Here is an 18229-nt window from a genome sequence, read left to right on the forward strand (position 1 = left end):
AACGTAGCAGAGAGGACATCTTTGAACGGAATTCAAATTTCCGATGGTTCCAAAATAATAACGTTGAATGAAAGCTGCTCCCAGCAGAGAAAAGTTGACGTCTTTTTCCACCAAACAACGATTTTGCATCATCAAGGGGTACTCTGGCATCCATGTAACGCTACTTTCAAATAAAATTCATAACCCAGTATTCTGAATAAGTACAGGGCGATGACTGCTGAGGGTTGATCCAAATGGAGAAATTTTGGCGGACAGCCTTTTTGTTTTGTGGCCTTAAACCATGCAATAAGCACCGTCACAATGGCATAGTTGGACCCCTAGATGCAAACAAACAGCTTTCTTAACTTGATTCCTGTTGGATGCAGAGATCTAAAAGGGGGAAGAAACAACTGCTGGAAGATCATTCTGCCGAAGATAAAAATAGAAATGCTAAGAAAGAATATTATACAAAACTAGGAAACCTGTAATGTATACGTGTTTCATTCAAAAATAGAAAAGCAGTCTCAAGTAATTTCTAGCTCTGTTTTATTGGTTGTTACTACAAAACAAGGGGGCAAATGTACATCAGGATGATCCCCAACCCCTACCTTGCTTTTCAGGGGAAACAGAATTCATCTAACAAGCGTATATCGATGGCCAGCATTTTACCTGTCTGAATGAATTTCAAAGGATGTGGCAGGCCTGCTGATGGTCGCACTGGTTTAAGGATCTGACCTTCAATCAACCCACTAGTCACCTGTCAAGTAAATTAACTCCGTGACCATTTTAAAATATGAGTGCCTTTTCCGAAGGATGCCACAATGGAGCCAGTTGCACAAACATGAACCATGGTTTTGACTTCCGAGGAATAAACCAACAAGTCAAGCAGTAAGTATGACATAGATCATCGTTTTTGGCAGATTGTCATTCCATCTCCAATAGGTACCTAATGTTCCAAAAAGTGCAGGGTTATTGTCAAACTGAATAAATTCCATACAGAATTTGTTTAAAATGAGCAGATAATGCAACTACTCACCATACTGCTGCTTACACGCTTGTCCTCCATTACATTTCTATTGAAATTCCTAATGCTTACAGTCTTCGCATCATTTACCTGATATAAAAAGATCATTAGAAAATAAACTTTATTTGCAATGGGCAGATCGCATGAATAATACACAAACAATTTACCAATAGGTCAGCAACTTTTCCATGCCAAAGGACATTATCAACCACGATGAGTCCCCCAACCCTAACCTGTAAAACAAGACCAACTATAACCTAAACTTTGCTGGCAAAGAAGTGAGTTAAAGTATTTAACAAAACAATGAAAGCTTGAAATTCTATTTTGGTATTACCAACTGTAGTAGCAGTTCAAAATATTCTTGATTCATCCTCTTTTCAGCATCAACAAATGCAAAATCATAGCTGCTTTAAAAGGAAACCTGTGAGTCGTTGTATTCATCTGAACCTTAGAAATTGTTAAAAGAGACAATTTTCATTGACATCCTGCTAAATTAAGAAAATAAGCAAAGCATGCGAAGAATGACAAACTATCCTTCATTTGCACTAAGAAAATATGGATGGAAACAAATGCACCAGAGTTTAAATGTTGCATACTAAATTCACCTGCAAGCCTCACCATTCAGAATCATAGATTTCAAAGCATCTGCAGCTAATCCGTGTTTCACAATTACCTAACACCAACAAACAACTTAGCTCTATATAGATACCATTGAAACAAGTATGACCAGCACAAACATGTAGGATAGTTTATTACATTATTACACCATTGTCGAAATCAAGACTGCGGAAAATGAAAACTCAAAATACTAGTAATACTGTTTCAAAAGGGGAAGAGATGTTTATCACATAATATACCCTTACCTTCTGTGAAACACCGGCTAGCTCATAATACTTTTTTGCAACCTCAAGAGATCTAGCATCCCTTTCACAGGCAACTAAACAGCCTGATTCTGGTAGAGCCAATGCAATAGCCAATGAAGAGTATCCCTAAGGGAAAAAACAACACGAATTCTCTTTACTGGAATTCATCTACCTTCAACAAGAAAGGGAATAGTTCCAACAACTTAGCTTAGAAGAGTGCATAAACTTACAGTATAAACACCGATTTCGATGCATCTTTCAGCCCCCAGAATCTGCACTAGCATCGCTAGTAACTGTGCTTGATCAGGAGACACCTTATAAAATTAAAGAAAAAAAGAAAACAAAAAACAAAAAATTACCACCTGTTTTGCTCAAAAGGAATATGAAAATTGCGTGATTGATAATTTGGTACCTGCATTTGACTACCGCGCATATTGGCGGTTTCTTCGCGTAACTGTCGGAGAATCTGGAACAGAGTAAACAAAAAAATTAGGGCAAAATTGTTTTTTTTTTTAAAGTTGGAATTTTTGATAAGTACCTGAGGCTCGCGAACATTGGAGAGGATATAATCGTAAAGCCGAGGAGTGATGCTGATGACTTGCTTGTTACCGTATTTCTCATCGTCCGCTACGATAAATGGTGCGTTTGATGAAGACGAGCAATTTCTCGTGAGATTATTCAACTTTAAGAACCTGGATTTGGCAGTTAGAGAAGATAAGGTATGGAGTTGTTGCGGTCTACTTAGATAGACTACGGCGCGTTGATAGGCTGAGGCAGAGCATCGACTAATTGCAAAGCTGGTGGCCATTTGGGGAAGAGATAAGGGAAGAGCTGAATGCAGAATATTATTAGCGGGAAGTGATCGAGTTGCAGCGGCGCCTTTGTCATGGCTCGCGTCGGGTTACTTCGGCGGGTTAAAAAAGGTCCAAATAAAATATTCTAAAAATAGAGCTCCCATGGGTCCCGCAGCGCAAAACGATCGAAAATAGAGGGAAATGGATAACCGAAGAAGTGGTAGCTCGTAGCTCTAAGCTCTAATTAGCCTATACCAAAACAAGTAACAATTAAGGCTGTGAACAATAAAGCAAACCCAAAGTCCTTTGCTTCCTTTGACTTAATCCAATTTCTTCAGTTATTAACTGTCATATTTGAGAAAAATCATAATCCCCATTGTTACCAATCTGTGAACCGTTATGGAATTAGCATTTGCTGCTTCAGTGTATCCGGGAACTGGGAAGAGAGCCATCCATGAGAGAGAGACAAAACCTCTCCGCTCAAAACTCGTTACCACCAAGAAACGGTCTTTTCACAACAAGTTTCTATGTTCAGTTGCTGTTGCTCCAGACGGGAATCGGGTTAGCATCCTTTCGCAACTTACCTTTATTATGACTTTCTTTTTTGGGTGGTAATGGGATGTGCTTTTTTGGGTTTCAGGTGTCTGAGGTTGAGTTGGAGAATAAAAAACATGATCTTCTCCTGGCTGTTCAGGAGACACAACGGGGCCTTGTTGCAACTGCTGATCAACGCTCAATTATTGAGGAGGCTCTGGTCTGGTCTGCTTCCCCACAGTTTGGAAAATAGAGAGTAAATTTTGAAGTAAAGATGATTTTTTTTTTCTTAATGTTATAGTATTTTCCTCTTGGGTTGTCAAATTTTGTAGGTCAGCGTTGAGGGATACAACATGGGGGCACCAATTGACCTGGTAGTGCTGGATGGAACATGGCGCCTGCAATACACGTCGGCCCCTGATGTTCTCATTCTTCTGGAAGCTGCTGCAAGGCTTCCCTTTTTTCAGGTACCAACTCTGGAAATTCTGTCATAGTTTTCCTTTGCCCTTGATTATAGAATGCATTAAGTTGTTTACATTTTGTTCAATTCTTGTTAGGAGGGTTTTCATGTTCTAGGATCAGGTTTAGTTCTCTGTGGTTACAAAGTGTGAATTATGTTGCTTGTGTTTGTCAATCAATTGCTAAAGAGATTTGCTTTGATTCTTGCTGTAATAATGGAGTAGGTTGGGCAGATCTTCCAGAAATTTGAGTGCCGGGATCAGTTCAGTGGAGGTGTCATCCGAAATGTTGTTCGGTGGAGTATTCCAAATTTGTTAGAGGTAAACTTCTACTTTCCATCCCTCCACCTGTGTTATCCTGCATAACATATACTATGCTAGAATCATAGATCCTCAAGTAATTGCACTTTTATACTCCAAGTTGGTGTGTGCACCTACTTTCGCTTCAGCAATACTAGCTTCCATTACATCAGCCCCAAGAATTTACTTAACTCATTATTCTTGAAGAAAATATAGTTTTAAGGAATTTTGTCTTTCTATTGCTTTGCAGGAGCAAGAAGGTGCCACTCTGGTTGTTTCTGCTAAGTTTGATATTGTTTCTGTGCGGAACATCTATCTTCAGTTTGAAGAGGTCAACTCCCGTGTCCTTTTTCTTAAAAACATTACTGGAGGAACATGCATGGTAGCAATTTATGTCCATGTAAGGTTTGATAGCGAAGGTCTTCCCAGGATTTCACAAGCCAGAAACAGATATGGTGGAGATTTTTGACATCTAACTGCCTCTAGGTTTTTTATTATCCCATACAAGAATTACATAGCCTTAAATGTGCCTAGTTAAAGGAATGCTCAGATAACCCTGAGTACATAACTATCTTCTCGTGAGAATGTTGATACTTGATTGAGCCTTTTCGTTTCTTTTATCTGAAGCTGTAGGTCATATCATCTGCAGACAAAATGGTTAGTTTTGTGTGGGTAAGTAGGCCTTTAGATTAAGCGGTCCAGATCATGGTTGAAGTTTCTTACCGTCTTTACTAGTGGAAGGTGAAAGTGGATTTTCATCTTTTTAGTAACTGATCTCAGGTCTGCGTGTTGTATTTGGCAGATAAAAGTTCAAGATATAAACATCAGTGAACAGATGCAGGCCTTAATTGCTCCAGCACTCCTTCCAAGGTCATTTTTAAGTCTACAGGTACATAATTATTTCCTGAATTTTTGGTTGGCATTGTTTGTTTTTGGGTTCCGCCATTCTGCATTTCTCCATGTGAAAAGTTGGAGTCCTGTGTCTAGTTATATTCACTAAGTTAGGGTTCTTCAATCTTTAGGTAGTAACTGATTCTCATCAGTGAAGTTGAGCTCACTATGAACAAATGTCAATAATATTTTTTTTTGTATTCTACTTTGATGTTCATTATCATATTAGCTTGTCTCATAGCTATGTTGTTGAATTGATGCTGGGTGACTCAGCAAATTCAAGTCCTTTGATTGTCTAGAAATTGTAGAATCGTGTGTTTCTCTGTAGGTTACAGTTGTGTGCTTCTCTATGTGGTTACAGTTGATTGTACATTACTATTTGTTTTTGATAATTCCTTTGGATGCTTATGTGCAGATTTTGCAGTTTCTCCGAACATTCAGAGCTCAAGTTCCCGTAAGAAACCCAGGGACTGGAAGGTATATGTAACCAACTTGTGCATTATCATAGCTCTTAAACATGTTGAGAATATTGCCAAATGAATGGTGAAAAATATCTGATTGCAGGAGATCAGTGGGAGGACTTTATTACCTTTCATACCTGGACAGGAATATGCTCTTGGGCAGAGCCGTTGGAGGTGGAGGAGTCTTTGTGTTTACCAAGGCTCAACCCCTTGAGCTCTAAGGACTGAGTTCAATTTGTGTCTCGATTAGTAGAACCTCCATATCGCAAGTTCAGAAATTGGAAAGACGGGAAACATTCAAACAAGTTATCATTACTCAAGAAATCCAAAGCATCGAAGCATAACTGCAACCTGCAATGCCTTCTCCAGAAGTGATGAAATTTCCTGCTGCCTAATAGTTTCTGACCTTTTTCTACTTTCAAGTATAAAGGACAGAGTAATGCTGATGCATGTATAAAGGAGAGAGAGAGAGAGAGAAACAAAGGACAGAAAACTTTAGGTTTTCTTGCCTCGAGTTATTTCTTTTAAAACACATTATTATATTTGAAAAAAGATGGCATATACATTCCTCATTTTGTGGAAAACTAAGGGATATGTAATTTTATAGATCAGCTACGGAAGAAAAATATACTATTTCTAAATCTTCCAGACTGATGTACACTAGTTGATGGTAATGGAATTTGGTAATTGTAATACAAACACTAACCAAGCAAACCATGCCAACGATCTTTAAGAGCCTCATATGCCTTAGGGCAAGGAACTGCATCAAGCTTGAGTCTTCCATCAACAGTTGTTTCTGTCACTAGGCCCAACCTTACCAAAGTATTCAACGCCTTGTCAACCGGCATTTCAACCTGCAGTTGCTTCAATCCAATGAGAAATCAATGGATATTTCAACTTTAGTACATAATACTACTCCAATGGTATTACCTTTCGTTTAAAAACGTCATACATAAATCTTTCACATTTCTCTCCAACTTTTTGGTGACAAGCAGCCTGCAGTCAGAATTCTTGTTAGTGATCTACTTAGCAAACTGGATGATGCATTAAGAATGGTAGTAGAGTTCCCTTCAATTTAATTCAAGAGACGTATAGTACATACAAAGAGCATAGACCAATAATAGGCAAACCAATAGATAAGTCACCAACTCTTAAAAGGCAACATTTGCATGCAACTCCAATCTCAAAGCACAATGTAGTCATCAGAAATAAGGCTAGGGATTGGCATGAAAACTGGACAAAGTTAGGATTACCCTGATCTAGGAGTTCCCCTTTTTGCTGGATAAGAACAATCAAGGATTGATCTAATTCAGGCCATCAGCCCTAAGAACTTGAAAACTATATGCCTGTCCTTGATTTGGAAGCCCCGTAACTACAAACATCGAGGCACTTCCACAACAATCATATGATTATCAGAAATGGGATTAAAAGGACAAACCTGACCATTCTCCATGTTAAGCAGGATAGCATAGGTTAAAATGGCCTCCTTGTACTGCAGATAATGAGGATGGGAAAAAAGAGTCACAAAAACTAGAACAAGAACAATTTATATAACATTAAATATAGCTGGTATAAAGATTTTATAAAAATATTAATTTCTGGAATCTCTTATTCTCTGTTCAATAGAAAAATCATGAAATAGTCAGTCTTAGTCTAAATTCAAAAAGGGATGAAAAAAATTAAGATGATATACTGTTCAACAATTTCTATGCAGCTCCGTTTCCCCCTCAATTAAATACTTATTATTATGCTTTTGCAAAATAAATAGAAGAAAGAGCTCCTCACTTGCTGCTGTTCAGAAGCATCCAAAAGAAAATGAACCGAGCCAAAGCCACTTGCCAAGGTTTTCTCATAAAGAGTCTTGTTAACCAAAAGCTGTGGAAACAGATTCCTTTAAGAAATTGTTTAAATACTTAAAAATGGATAAATATAATTATCCCCAGTACCGCGTGGAAAAATTTTGATAGCTTACCTGATACCTATCCCAAGTCTGTTTGTAACCCAACGCCACGCGGGACACATATATTATCAGAGCAGTGATTGCAACCACATCAAGAAATATTGCTGATCTGAAAAAAAATGAAATGACATTTTCCAATGGAACTAACTTTTTTTACAGAAAGATCACATGAAAATACAACAAGACGTACGGTGAAGATAAAATGTCCTCAAATTTGTAATTTATGAAAAATGCCAAAAGTCCCAATATTGTGGCTACATCCAGGCGTACCTGCAAGTGAAGTTCACCAATATCAAGTCCAAAGGTTATTTAAAAAAATTATGTACTTGAATATACTAGGGTTAACCAGGTAAGCATGAGCTAAGTCCAGTCCTTAGCCAAGGCCAATCAACCTTCATGCCTTAATTTCATGTGTTATCACATGCTTCCTTGTCACTATTCTTGTTACAAAGACTCTAGAAATAACACAGATGTTGAAAATAACCTCCTATGTATAATGACAAAGTTTGTGAGGCACTTTATCCTTTAATTCTATTTCTCCAGCTATACTGCCGTTCTATGATGTTGAAGAGATAAAATGTGGTGAGATACATCCTGATGTGGAAAGTCCAAAGGTCATGGTGATTACCATTTTGTTGCTTAATGACTCATGCAGAACTATATATCAAACTGAGTCTAGGGAACCAGGGTCCAAAAACTTTTACAAGTCAACAGCTCAGTCCAATGGGAATCTGATGGAGCTAAAGAAATGATGTATCTGTGAAACTAATAGGGTAGATTGCTAGTGTTCCAACAGGATTGATTGCCACTCCAGAGTGTGTCTTTCATTGACTGCATCAGTTAGATTCATCGATGAAACACCATGAGCAGAAGCTATGCTTAACAAGGGGTGAAATTTCCTTACATTTGGAAATGAATTTAATGAGGCTGAACAAACGCATCTCTTAGAATGTTAGAAAATACTTGTTTGAAATCCATATGGCCTCCTAACCAGTTGATTATCGTCGAGTTTACAAACTGACAGGGAACTACAAATATAGAGTCTAAAATATAATTGGTTAAAATCAAATTAGAACAGCATGGATAATTAACCTTGTTCATACCGTGTCTATGATACGGAAAGACAGCCTTTTGTGAGGAAAAATAACCTACAAATAGTAAGACAACAAAGTGAAAATCCAGAGACATATAAATGAAGCATCATGACCTAAATTTAAAAAAAAGAAAAGATAAGATTAAAAAAATTATAAAACAAAAGAAAAGCATAAATGTGAAAAAGAATTGACAGACATTGAAGTGTTAGGAGTATTTACTGGTAAATCTGGAATAGGAATTCTCTCGTAGATCTTTAGTTGTAATGCTTGAGCCTCAGTGTTATCTTCAGTATCTTCTTCAGCAAAATCCTTTGTATAAAGCAAAATCAATTCTTGAAATGCTGGCTCCTGACCAGAAAGGACACCAAAGTTTTGCAAACAACATTGAGTGGTATCAAAAAATGAAAATTCTAGAAATAAAATTTGGCCACTACCAATGTTTTACAATTAGATAATCCATGCATACAGGTAAGCTAATAGGTAGACAAAAGCAAGAAACTTCACTATCTATCCTAAAAGCATCAATCACCATAAAACATAAGCAAAGAAAAACCAGGAATGGTTCATAATGGAAGAAATACCTGGAGGACTGACCGTGAAAGGAGAATGGAAACAGAAGTTTTTAACATTTTCCAAACATCATTGCCACAGTATTTCCTTGTAGCCGGTCTCCATATATCACTGAGTGATATCCTTGATAAGAAAGTTGGCCTGAGTGAAAAATTCTTTTATTAATTAATAAGAAAGTTGTCATAGATAAAAACTTCTAATATCACATCTAATCCTTATAAAGCATACATTATAAGATGATATGATGTCAGATCAAATTGACTAAAATCACATCAAAGCCTTACAAAGCATGCATTATAAGATGATATGAAATCAGATCAAATTGATTTTTCTTTTTTCCGGAACAGTAGTCTATGTACCAGCACATTCAAGTAACACCTTAGGTTTTTCTTATTCACGTGTCAGCAAACAGATCATCTTCCAAGTACAGCACTCAGTCAAATAGTTAATATGCTTAGCTTTGATGAAAAAAAACAATTACTCGTTGAAGGAATGACCAATAACCTAAACAATAACAAGGACCAGAAGGCAACCTAAGCCAATGACATCTCAACCCTTCCCATTACACCCTGTCCATGAAATGAAATCTGAACATGAGGCATTAGACACACACAATCCCGTTGACTGTGGAGGAAATCTCCTAAGTCCTCAATACATAAAGAATATAAAAGAGTTTGGTTTAACAAACCTTAAATAGGGTTCAGAAACACTACTATCACTGTGAAGCTGAAACGGTGTTTCTGATGTAGGACGTATAAGCCCAATCCGTGCAAGCAACTTCTTTAAAAGCCTTCCACGGGGCCCAACTGCAGACAGAAAACCTTCATAGCGACTAATTGCCCTCTGTGCTGCCAGCCAAATAGGAAGGTCACAATCTGATAGTTGGTCGATGCCGGGCACATTTTCAAAATTTTGCTCATTATTAAAATATGACTGCTGAAAGAGAGACAATTCCTCAAGCCAAAGCTTCAATCTCCCAATCCAGTTTTGTGTTTCCTCTTCCTGTGATGCATCCTTGAGAGCCTGTCCTAGAGTAATGAAGAAGAACTTTGTCAGACTGGATAATATATAACCCAATACGAGAAGGGTAAAAGAGTAAAAGACAAACAAATAACACAATCTAAACTCCAAAGTGATAGTTATTGATTAAATAAAAGAGATCAACCAACATCAAAGATCAATCATTGACACCTTAATAGGTTATTCTAGAGGATATCTGTGCAGTCAATTTCCATTTAGAGAACCTCATTTGTGTGCCATTTGCTTTCTAATTAATGCTGGGAAGTCATAGAGGAGAAGGCAATAACCTCATTGAGATTGTAAGAAATCCATTTGCCAACTTTTGCTACTGGTTTTGATATAATGGAGAAGATTCCTCGCAGGAGTCTGGATTGCAAGTAATCCAGCTTTTCAACAATCAGTAGACCCTTCTGCCTCTCAGTAGCATAACCCCGCCTGTGAGAAAAGAGATCATTTCAAAAGTAAAATACTCCGTTATCTTACTAGTGAAAGCATATGTAGTAAGCACACGTGCGCGCACACACACAAAAGAAACTAAATTACCGGAATATAATTGCATTGGATTCAGAGGCTCTCTTCCAGTCAACATATATCGGCAACGTAAGGAGATAATCAGTGTTCAAAGCATTTGTCAACATCAAATCCCTAACTGATAGTTCTTCAAACTGAGCATCATTAATAAGTTGCATAAAAGCTCTCTGAAAACGAGTAGCGACCGCAACTCTGCAATTAATTTTTGCATTAAAGTATTAATTTAAACAAGACACTAATTTGAAAAAAAAAAAACAATTAAGTATGTGGCTGAATTTTAAGACTAACCTGGACTTGTCATCGGAATATCTCCTAACATTTCTAGCTGAAGAACTTAGAAAATTCGTTAAGTCCAGACCATAATTGAACCACGTGTCAGGTTCGATGCTATCCTCGGTCAAGTTGGATGTATCACCGTTGGCTACAACTTCCGATTCTGAAACGACCATTTTGTTTCTTTCTTTCTCCGCGGAATGAGAAAAGTAATAATCGGTTCGCATTTGTTCCAAAATGCTTTTGTGTTCAGCGTGAAGGATAGAATCCAAACACCTGAAAATTAATTTTTACAGCGCAGAAGGAACTTTCAAAACTTGAACGCGGTAGAGAAGTAATCGGGGAAATCTTAAAATATATACTAAATAAAAAAACATAAAACTTACGAAGAGAGGAGGCGAAATTGACGAGCACCTTCGTCTTGAGAATCGAACAGTCTCGATACAATAGCATCCAAGAGCTCCGCCTTGGAAACCGGTATGTATTTCTGTCTGGAAACTTGAATTCTTGAAATTCCTGGTTTTTCTTCTTCTTCTTCTTCTTCTTCTTCTTCCTCCTTTTCATTTTCGTTTCTTGGAACAAGATCCTCGGTATCGCTCAGTGTTAATCTGACGTCGTCGCTTCTGGATTCAATTGGTTCAGTGGATATAGCCCGGAGCCTCGGAGAGATACCGGGAACCTTGAGAGTTGCCGCGGCTCTTAATATACGGTAAGAATCGAGTGAGCGAGCACCATATAAACGGTAACGTTTTAAGGACGATGATGGAGCAGTTATGCTGGTGAGAGTTTGCCAAGATAACATCAGATCGCGAAGAAAAGTTTCGAAGGAACTCTCGCGGGTTTTTCCGTTGAAGAGTTTTCGTTTCTTTTTAAAGTACTTTTACGCCAGGTGGGTCTGAGGACTGAGGAGTATTAGTTTAGTTAAGTTCAGTCAGGAGCGTAACGGCATGAACTTTTGAAAGGAGAGGTTAAAGGCTGGAGGAAAGTAATTTGGATAAGGAAATCGGGGCCGATAATGGCTTGGCCCTGTAATCCCCTTCGAATTTATTGCTTCCATTTTTCGTTTTTTCTTTTTTTCCATACGTTTGTATGTGACTACGGTCTACATGAATATGAATGAAACTATGAAACGCCACGTAGCTCCTTTCCTACAATGGCAGCGCCTGTTTTGGCGGTTGAAGGTTGAGTCCGGGTACTTTTGTTTAAATAATGTATACTGTACTAGTATTCATTTGTGACTTAGAAAATATACATGCTAAATCTTTTTAGGATATCGTAAATATTGAATATGATACTACTAGTTAGTAGTGTGTTGTGAAGATAATTAGGAATAATTCAAGGCTTTTTTAAAGAGAATGGAGGTGATTTAATTAATAAAAAAATACTTATTTTAATAATATAATATTATAGAAGAAAGACAATTACCTATTGATATTTTTATTATTTAGCTTTTATTTTAATTAATTATGTCCATTAATCTATTGGTTTCCCTTTTTGTTTTGAAAATTAATCTATTGGTTGTTAAACATGTTTAAGAGGTTTTTATCTTCGAAAATATGGGAAAAAAAAAGGGTATTTTGGTTGGGGTTGGCGGGCACTTGGCCTGGAAGCACCGAGAGTGACTGCTTTGTTCAGGTAGTGGTGGAGTCACGCGGGATGTACAACAGTGCAAAAGCCAATACGAAAGAAACGAAAAAAAAACAAAAGGAGAACTGTGACTGTGAGAGAGAGAGAGAGAGAGGAGGAAGGAAGGGAGCAACCTGCCCTGTGATTGAAATGTTAAAATGGAAGGAAAAATAAAAAATTTTTAAAAAGAAAAAGGAAAGGCAAAAGGAAAATTCCAATTGGCAGTTTTTTGGTTCGCCATTTTCTCTCGAAATGCAACAAAAGGTAAAGAGAGAAAGCCAGTCTATCCCTAGTTTCACGCACTCCTTCACTGTTTCCTTTTTTTTTTTTTTCTCTCTATTCCACTTTTATCTTCTCTTGGGATTGCTTCATCCCTTGATCTCCTCTTTCGCTTTCTTTAGCTCCAAATTCCCACTAATCAGTGAGTCCTTCTTTTTTCTTCTTGTTATTCTTAGGTTGTGGTTTGCTTTGATCCCTGCTAATTGCTTATTTACTTGATAGCTTGAATTTCACTCAAATTGTACTGAATTTGTTAACTGCTTGATCTTATTTATCCTGTGGTAGCTCATTGGCTTTCTTTCCATGGAGAATTTGTGATCTTATTGTTAAAAATCTGTTCATTGCATTCTTTTTGCTAGATTTTTTAACTTAAATGAATAGTCTATTAGCAATGTAATTTGTACCGGATTATTCTTGTCAAAATTTGATTATGTTTGTGTTGTTTCCGTTCAGAAATTTCTTTGTGCTGTGGAAGCTATGTCTGGTTGTAAACTATTGGAAATTGAATTTACGATTGAGATGCAATGTTCTTGTGCTGCTACCAAAAAGAAATTAAAACAAAAAAGAAAAAAGAAAGGAAAGGAAAGAAAAGAAAATTCTTGTATTTTATGCCTATTTTGGTTGCTAAATATCTGCGTGTTTTGCATATCGCAGGTACATTTCCTTTGGCAATTAAACTTTTGCTTGGTTGTTTGGTATCTCCATGTGACTAGATTGTAGAGCTGAACAACCTTCTGGTGTCAATGGGCATACAGAAGATTTTCCATTGGAAATCAGGAGTTGATAATTGTCATGGAAACATTCCTGGATCATTAAAAGGTGAGGGCAACGAAGATAACCCTATCTTCGGGGCAGACTCTGGTGATGATCTTGATGACTGTGACTTCCAGGGACTTAGCTGTGAGCTTGGCATGGTGGAAGGTCAGATTTGCAGTATACCGTACGAACTTTTTGATCTACCAGATTTGAGGGAGATATTGTCTTTGGACACATGGAACTCATGTTTGACAGAGGAAGAGAGGTTCTCTTTGTCGGCCTACCTTCCAGATATGGACCAACAGACTTTTTGGTTGACTATGAAAGAGCTCTTCAGTGGTAGTGATATGTTCTTTGGAAATCCCATGGATACTTTTTTCAAAAGATTGAAAGGTGGATTTTATCCTCCACAGATGACTTGTCTCAGAGAATCCTTGCAGTTTCTTGAGAGGAGAAAATATTACCATGCGTTAAGATCTTATCATGACAAAATGGCACAAATGTTCATAGACATGAGAAGGTTGTGGGATGAATGTGATATGAGTGCTGGTGTTGAAGAGAGACTTTATATATGGAGAACAAGGAGGAAACACCGGGATGCCAATTTGCTGGACCTTAATGCAGTGCCTAATGATGGATATATGCTAAATGAGGATGTTAACTCGGATGCAATCATGTGCTATTTACCGAAGAGAATGAAGACTTGGGAAAGTGTTAGACCCAAAAACATTTTTGCTGGTCCATCTGCCAATGGAATGAACATTATTGCTCCAAACTGCAGCACAAAGGGTGTTCTGAAGGTTAGGACTACTGGCAATGCAATTCATAGTCACAATCAAAAGATGGTACTAGGTGACATAGTGGAACAATATCGATCAGTACCGAAGGGCCTGCTGAAGGTTGTTCCTAAAGTTCCTTCTGTCCAACCAGAACTATCAAAAGTGTTCTCAAGAAGGTCACAAACAGCATTGCTTTTTGGTGCCCAAGATTTACAGGACTGCAAACCATCTTGTTCGCCAGCATCTGCATATGTGGGAAATGCAGGTGGTTTTAGTGGGTCACCGATAGTATGGCAGAAGGTTGCTGGTAGCAAAATGAACCCTGAGCAACCTCAATGTATATTAAGTTGTCAGGATGTTACTTTACGAAGCAGTAGGTATTTACAAAACTCTGGTGAAAATATAAGCAATGAAGTTGACATTGTTGATTTAGGTAAACATAAACCGATTGGACATGATGAGGAAAGGGGTTCTAATGTGGGATACAAATCATTAGTTGATGTCATTGATTCAAAGAGATACAATTTTGGTGGTCAGAATTTGTGGCAGAACTTTGACATGGGAAAGAAAGGATTGTTTGAGAGATCCTTGGAATCATACCCATTTGCTGCCCAATACCATGAAGGAGAGAGGCAGACCAGAATCATGCAAACAGACTGTATCACCATCCTTCCAAGAGTTCCTGAAGCTGTCTCAAGAGATTCAGGAATTGGAGGTGGCATGCAGCAAAAGTTAATGGCTTCTCCCAACCAAAAGAAGAGTCCAAGTGATTACAATGTTGAAAACTCAGAGAAGCCTAGCAAACCCTGTGTTCCAGAGAGGCTTAAATATGATCTTACCCTTCCTTTGACATATAAGCGAAGAAAGTCTAAAGCAAAAAACTCATCGGACTTCACCAATTCACTAATATCCGGCACTGATTTAAGATCCGGTACTCCAAAGGAATCTAACCAACCTATGGAGGAGAATGTGAAGGCTTTGAAGATAAAATTCACGGGTTGGGAAAATACTCCTTTGAACAGGGAATCTTGAACGGCATGTTAAGCACAAAAATGTAGTTAGCTCCTTCCTAGTATAAGAACCACATGTGGTGGCATAAACCATAAATCCCTCCTCTGTTACAGTCTTGGTCTGTATAATCGGTATATATTGCAGAAAGAAAGTTCTTGTTATCTAGTCGGAATGTTGTCAACTTTTCTCCATATATTTTCATTGTTAGTAAGAGAAAGGTAGTCTGACCTTTGATAAAATCTGCTGACTGCCTGTGCGTTTCAAATGATTAAGCTTATTGTTAAGCTTTTAACCCAAGAAAAAGGGTTAAGGAGATTGTGATATGGCCATGCTGGGATGAAAGGTTTGGGATCAAATTCTGGGACCGACCTCCATCCATATCATGACATTGAAAGTTAAACAGCCAACAAATTCAATAATTCATTCCGACATGATCTTGATTTTGATTGATCATCGTGTTTGATTATTAGATCACTCTAATAGTCAATTCAAAAGAGTTTTCTATTCTTGCTATTGCAAGGGAATGAATATCATCTAAATTTCTCGAAACAGGATGACTAAGAACCAAACATGTGGAGGTATGATATATGGGCAAACTGTACATCAGTTGTATAGCACGATTGATACGAAAGCACACTAGCAAGGCAAGTGGTCGTAATCAATTTTATCTTCCTTTTGGCTTTCGGCCGCTTCTTTTGAACCTGACCTGACATTCTCGGCAATATTCCCTGCCTTTTTCGGCACATTCTATTCCGATCGGTTATTCCATTCTCACAGCATCGCCATCATCAAACTGTCCAAGGAGCTGAGACTAATTCATTGTTTTGAGATTCGCAGAACCGACAAATATGACTTTAAATAAGGCTCGAATTCTCTAGTGGAGAACCCTAGAGGAAAAAAGCCCCAAGCATCTGTTAAAATGGGTACACCGATGCTACCCCAACCTCAACCTCCATCTTCCTCTTCAAACAATCTCAACATGGCTTCTTACAACAATAATCCTTACCTCGCCATTTCACCAATTGCAGCATCTGGCAGGAGTAAGTTCTATTTAATCTTGAGTTACAGTGTGCCTTTTACTACTATTAATTGCTTATTGTTGTTGATTGTTTGATCTTTGCAACTGGGTGGTTGACTGGTTGGTTTTACAGCACCAATGGGTAGGATATGTGATGCCTTGAACCGGTGCGGGAAGAAGGTTGAAGATGCTACAAGAAAAGCTGAAGCCCTTGCTGACAACGTTTGGAACCACCGTATGTGTTTTCTCACTAGAATTATTTAGCAATACATTTTTACTGTTACTGTATTTTTTTTTTTGTCTTAGTGTCACATATCTATGTGGTTTCGATACTAACATGTAATTCTTTTATCTGCAAATAATTGTCTCTTTATATATATATAGTTCTGGTTCTTACCTGCAAATTTATTTGTTTGAAAGCAGTCAGGGTTAGTCCCAGTCTTGCTGATGCTGCAGTGGCAAGGCTTGCTCAAGGGACAAAGCTGCTCACAGAAGGAGGGCATGATAGGTTGTTCCAACAGACATTTCAGATCTTGCCAGGAGAAAAGCTCTTACATGCATATGTTTGCTATCTATCGACTACTTCTGGACCAGTGATCGGGACTCTTTACATATCCACTGAAAGAATAGCCTTTTGTAGTGATTATCCTCTCTGTTATCATGCTTCTCCTGGGTACCAGCAGTGGATGTATTATAAGGTATATCTCCTTTACTTTTGATTCAATTCTCATTGCTAAATTTCAATTAAAGCTCAGGTTAAAAACAAAACTGAAATTTTCAGCTAAGAAAAGGAAATAAATGTCAGGGTACAGCTTGTTGCTTTTAAATCATATACTATAATACTAAAGTTATGTTTTAACGTGGCTTGAAATTTCATTCTGCTCTCCTTTCCTGTTATTCTAATGGAGTTCTTTTGGTGGGTTAAATTTACTACAGAGCATGGTGTTCCTTTCTATCCGTTCATAGCCAGCCTCTTCTTTTCTTTTCCAGCTCAGATGTATATGTTCAATCATTTAGCACCTCTACCCTAAACTTTAAGAAGCTCTGATTTGGTACCACAAGTCATGAATTCACTTGTAAGTTTGGTCAACCTCCCAATTCTTCTGTCAGTGTCCAACCCAAGTCCAAACCCGTAGTGTTTTAGCTACAGAGCAGCCATTGATTCTTCCTTAACTCACTCTGTCCCTAAGCTGCTTAAGTTGCTACATGATGAGTTTAAACCTTTTTGTGCTATCTTACTTGGATTACTCTTATATTCTCATATCAAATTTTCTTTACTGCTATTACTATTTTCATTTCAAGTTGTCTAGACCGAGATGCTGCTGCATCTAGCATTGTGAGTATTGACTTCTGATATTGCTATGTAGGTGGTGTTGGAGCTTGATAAGTTAGCAACAGTCAATCCTTCTACAAACAGATTGATCCCTTCTGAGAAATATATTCATATTGTCACCAGGGATGGTTACGAATTTTGGTTCATGGGGTTTATCTCGTATGACAAGGCACTAAAGTCCTTAACCGAAGCTTTACAGCGCAATCGACATGCCTCACTGCTATTCTAAGAAAATCACTCAGGCCTTTATCTTAAAAGTGTGGAGAAATGGCTTGTGTGGCCGTTGTACATCACTGAAATGATATAGACTGATCAGATAAAGAGTAATGGAGTGTAATAAATCTCTCTTATCAGCTTGAAGCAGTTTGTCTTTGTTCATTAAATGTGCTGAAAAAGCGGGAGTGAGATGGGCATATTAATGAATTATGGGCGTAGAAGTATTATTCTGCATCCTTCTCTCCTTCCTCTACCTTTAGGATTAAGGCCTGCCGTGGAAAAACCTGTTTTGTATCAAATTGAAGTAAGGATATGACTTTTTGTTCATGTTAGGAAAGGTAACACACTAATTACCACTAGCTTCGTTATTTAGCTATAATGTTTATAAAAATATGAATGTTAAATAAACTTTGACTTAATACTTGAAAAATTTTCTGAAATTAATCACAACAAATTAAA

The 18229-nt window shown here is 37.7% G+C and overlaps 5 protein-coding genes across 9 annotated transcripts; 3 read left to right on the top strand and 2 right to left on the bottom strand.

Moving 5' to 3' along the window:
- Positions 1-458: 458 nt before the first annotated feature.
- On the bottom strand, positions 459-5559 carry LOC110414489 (uncharacterized). Its single transcript, XM_021425706.2, has 10 exons — positions 5433-5559; positions 2405-2909; positions 2279-2332; positions 2097-2180; positions 1867-1992; positions 1609-1676; positions 1338-1407; positions 1171-1236; positions 1016-1093; positions 459-925 (listed from the first exon to the last, which is right to left on the bottom strand). The coding sequence occupies exons 2-10, from the start codon at positions 2672-2674 to the stop codon at positions 884-886; spliced, it is 858 nt and encodes a 285-aa protein (XP_021281381.1). The 5' UTR covers positions 2675-2909; positions 5433-5559; the 3' UTR covers positions 459-883.
- On the top strand, positions 2917-5545 carry LOC110414490 (Plastid-lipid associated protein PAP / fibrillin family protein). Of its 4 annotated transcripts, XM_089783252.1 has the most exons (9): positions 2917-3221; positions 3301-3414; positions 3527-3661; positions 3878-3973; positions 4203-4283; positions 4586-4624; positions 4755-4841; positions 5259-5320; positions 5408-5545. In XM_089783252.1, the coding sequence occupies exons 1-9, from the start codon at positions 3060-3062 to the stop codon at positions 5523-5525; spliced, it is 894 nt and encodes a 297-aa protein (XP_089639378.1). In that variant the 5' UTR covers positions 2917-3059; the 3' UTR covers positions 5526-5545. The 4 variants fall into 4 exon arrangements, 3 of the variants coding, with proteins under 3 accessions (XP_089639378.1, XP_021281382.1, XP_021281384.1); XR_002445022.2 differs by lacking the exon at positions 5408-5545 and having other exon boundaries at positions 4203-4407; positions 4580-4624; positions 5259-5305; XM_021425707.2 differs by lacking the exon at positions 4586-4624.
- Positions 5560-5779: 220 nt separating the features above from the next.
- On the bottom strand, positions 5780-11772 carry LOC110414486 (DUF3754 family protein, putative (DUF3754)). Its single transcript, XM_021425702.2, has 14 exons — positions 11139-11772; positions 10768-11028; positions 10492-10671; positions 10236-10383; positions 9617-9951; positions 8940-9069; positions 8578-8706; positions 8368-8412; positions 7455-7534; positions 7277-7373; positions 7090-7179; positions 6743-6796; positions 6235-6300; positions 5780-6158 (listed from the first exon to the last, which is right to left on the bottom strand). Exons 1-14 carry the CDS (start codon positions 11552-11554, stop codon positions 6006-6008), a joined length of 2184 nt encoding a protein of 727 aa, XP_021281377.1. The 5' UTR covers positions 11555-11772; the 3' UTR covers positions 5780-6005.
- A 608-nt stretch (positions 11773-12380) lies between these two features.
- On the top strand, positions 12381-15509 carry LOC110414234 (uncharacterized). Of its 2 annotated transcripts, none has more exons than XM_021425314.2 (2): positions 12381-12642; positions 13312-15509. In XM_021425314.2, the coding sequence occupies exon 2, from the start codon at positions 13401-13403 to the stop codon at positions 15222-15224; it is 1824 nt and encodes a 607-aa protein (XP_021280989.1). In that variant the 5' UTR covers positions 12381-12642; positions 13312-13400; the 3' UTR covers positions 15225-15509. The 2 variants fall into 2 exon arrangements, with proteins under 2 accessions (XP_021280989.1, XP_021280991.1); XM_021425316.2 differs by lacking the exon at positions 12381-12642 and adding an exon at positions 12651-12799.
- A 349-nt stretch (positions 15510-15858) lies between these two features.
- Positions 15859-18097, top strand: LOC110414235 (GRAM domain family protein). The gene is made up of 4 exons (XM_021425317.2): positions 15859-16243; positions 16355-16456; positions 16645-16919; positions 17589-18097. Exons 1-4 carry the CDS (start codon positions 16123-16125, stop codon positions 17781-17783), a joined length of 693 nt encoding a protein of 230 aa, XP_021280992.1. The 5' UTR covers positions 15859-16122; the 3' UTR covers positions 17784-18097.
- Positions 18098-18229: the final 132 nt, after the last annotated feature.

The sequence above is a fragment of the Theobroma umbraticum genome, unplaced genomic scaffold (genome assembly GCF_002168275.2).
Source record: "Theobroma umbraticum cultivar Fairchild unplaced genomic scaffold, ASM216827v3 scaffold_4.1, whole genome shotgun sequence".
Lineage (NCBI taxonomy): Eukaryota > Viridiplantae > Streptophyta > Magnoliopsida > Malvales > Malvaceae > Theobroma > Theobroma umbraticum.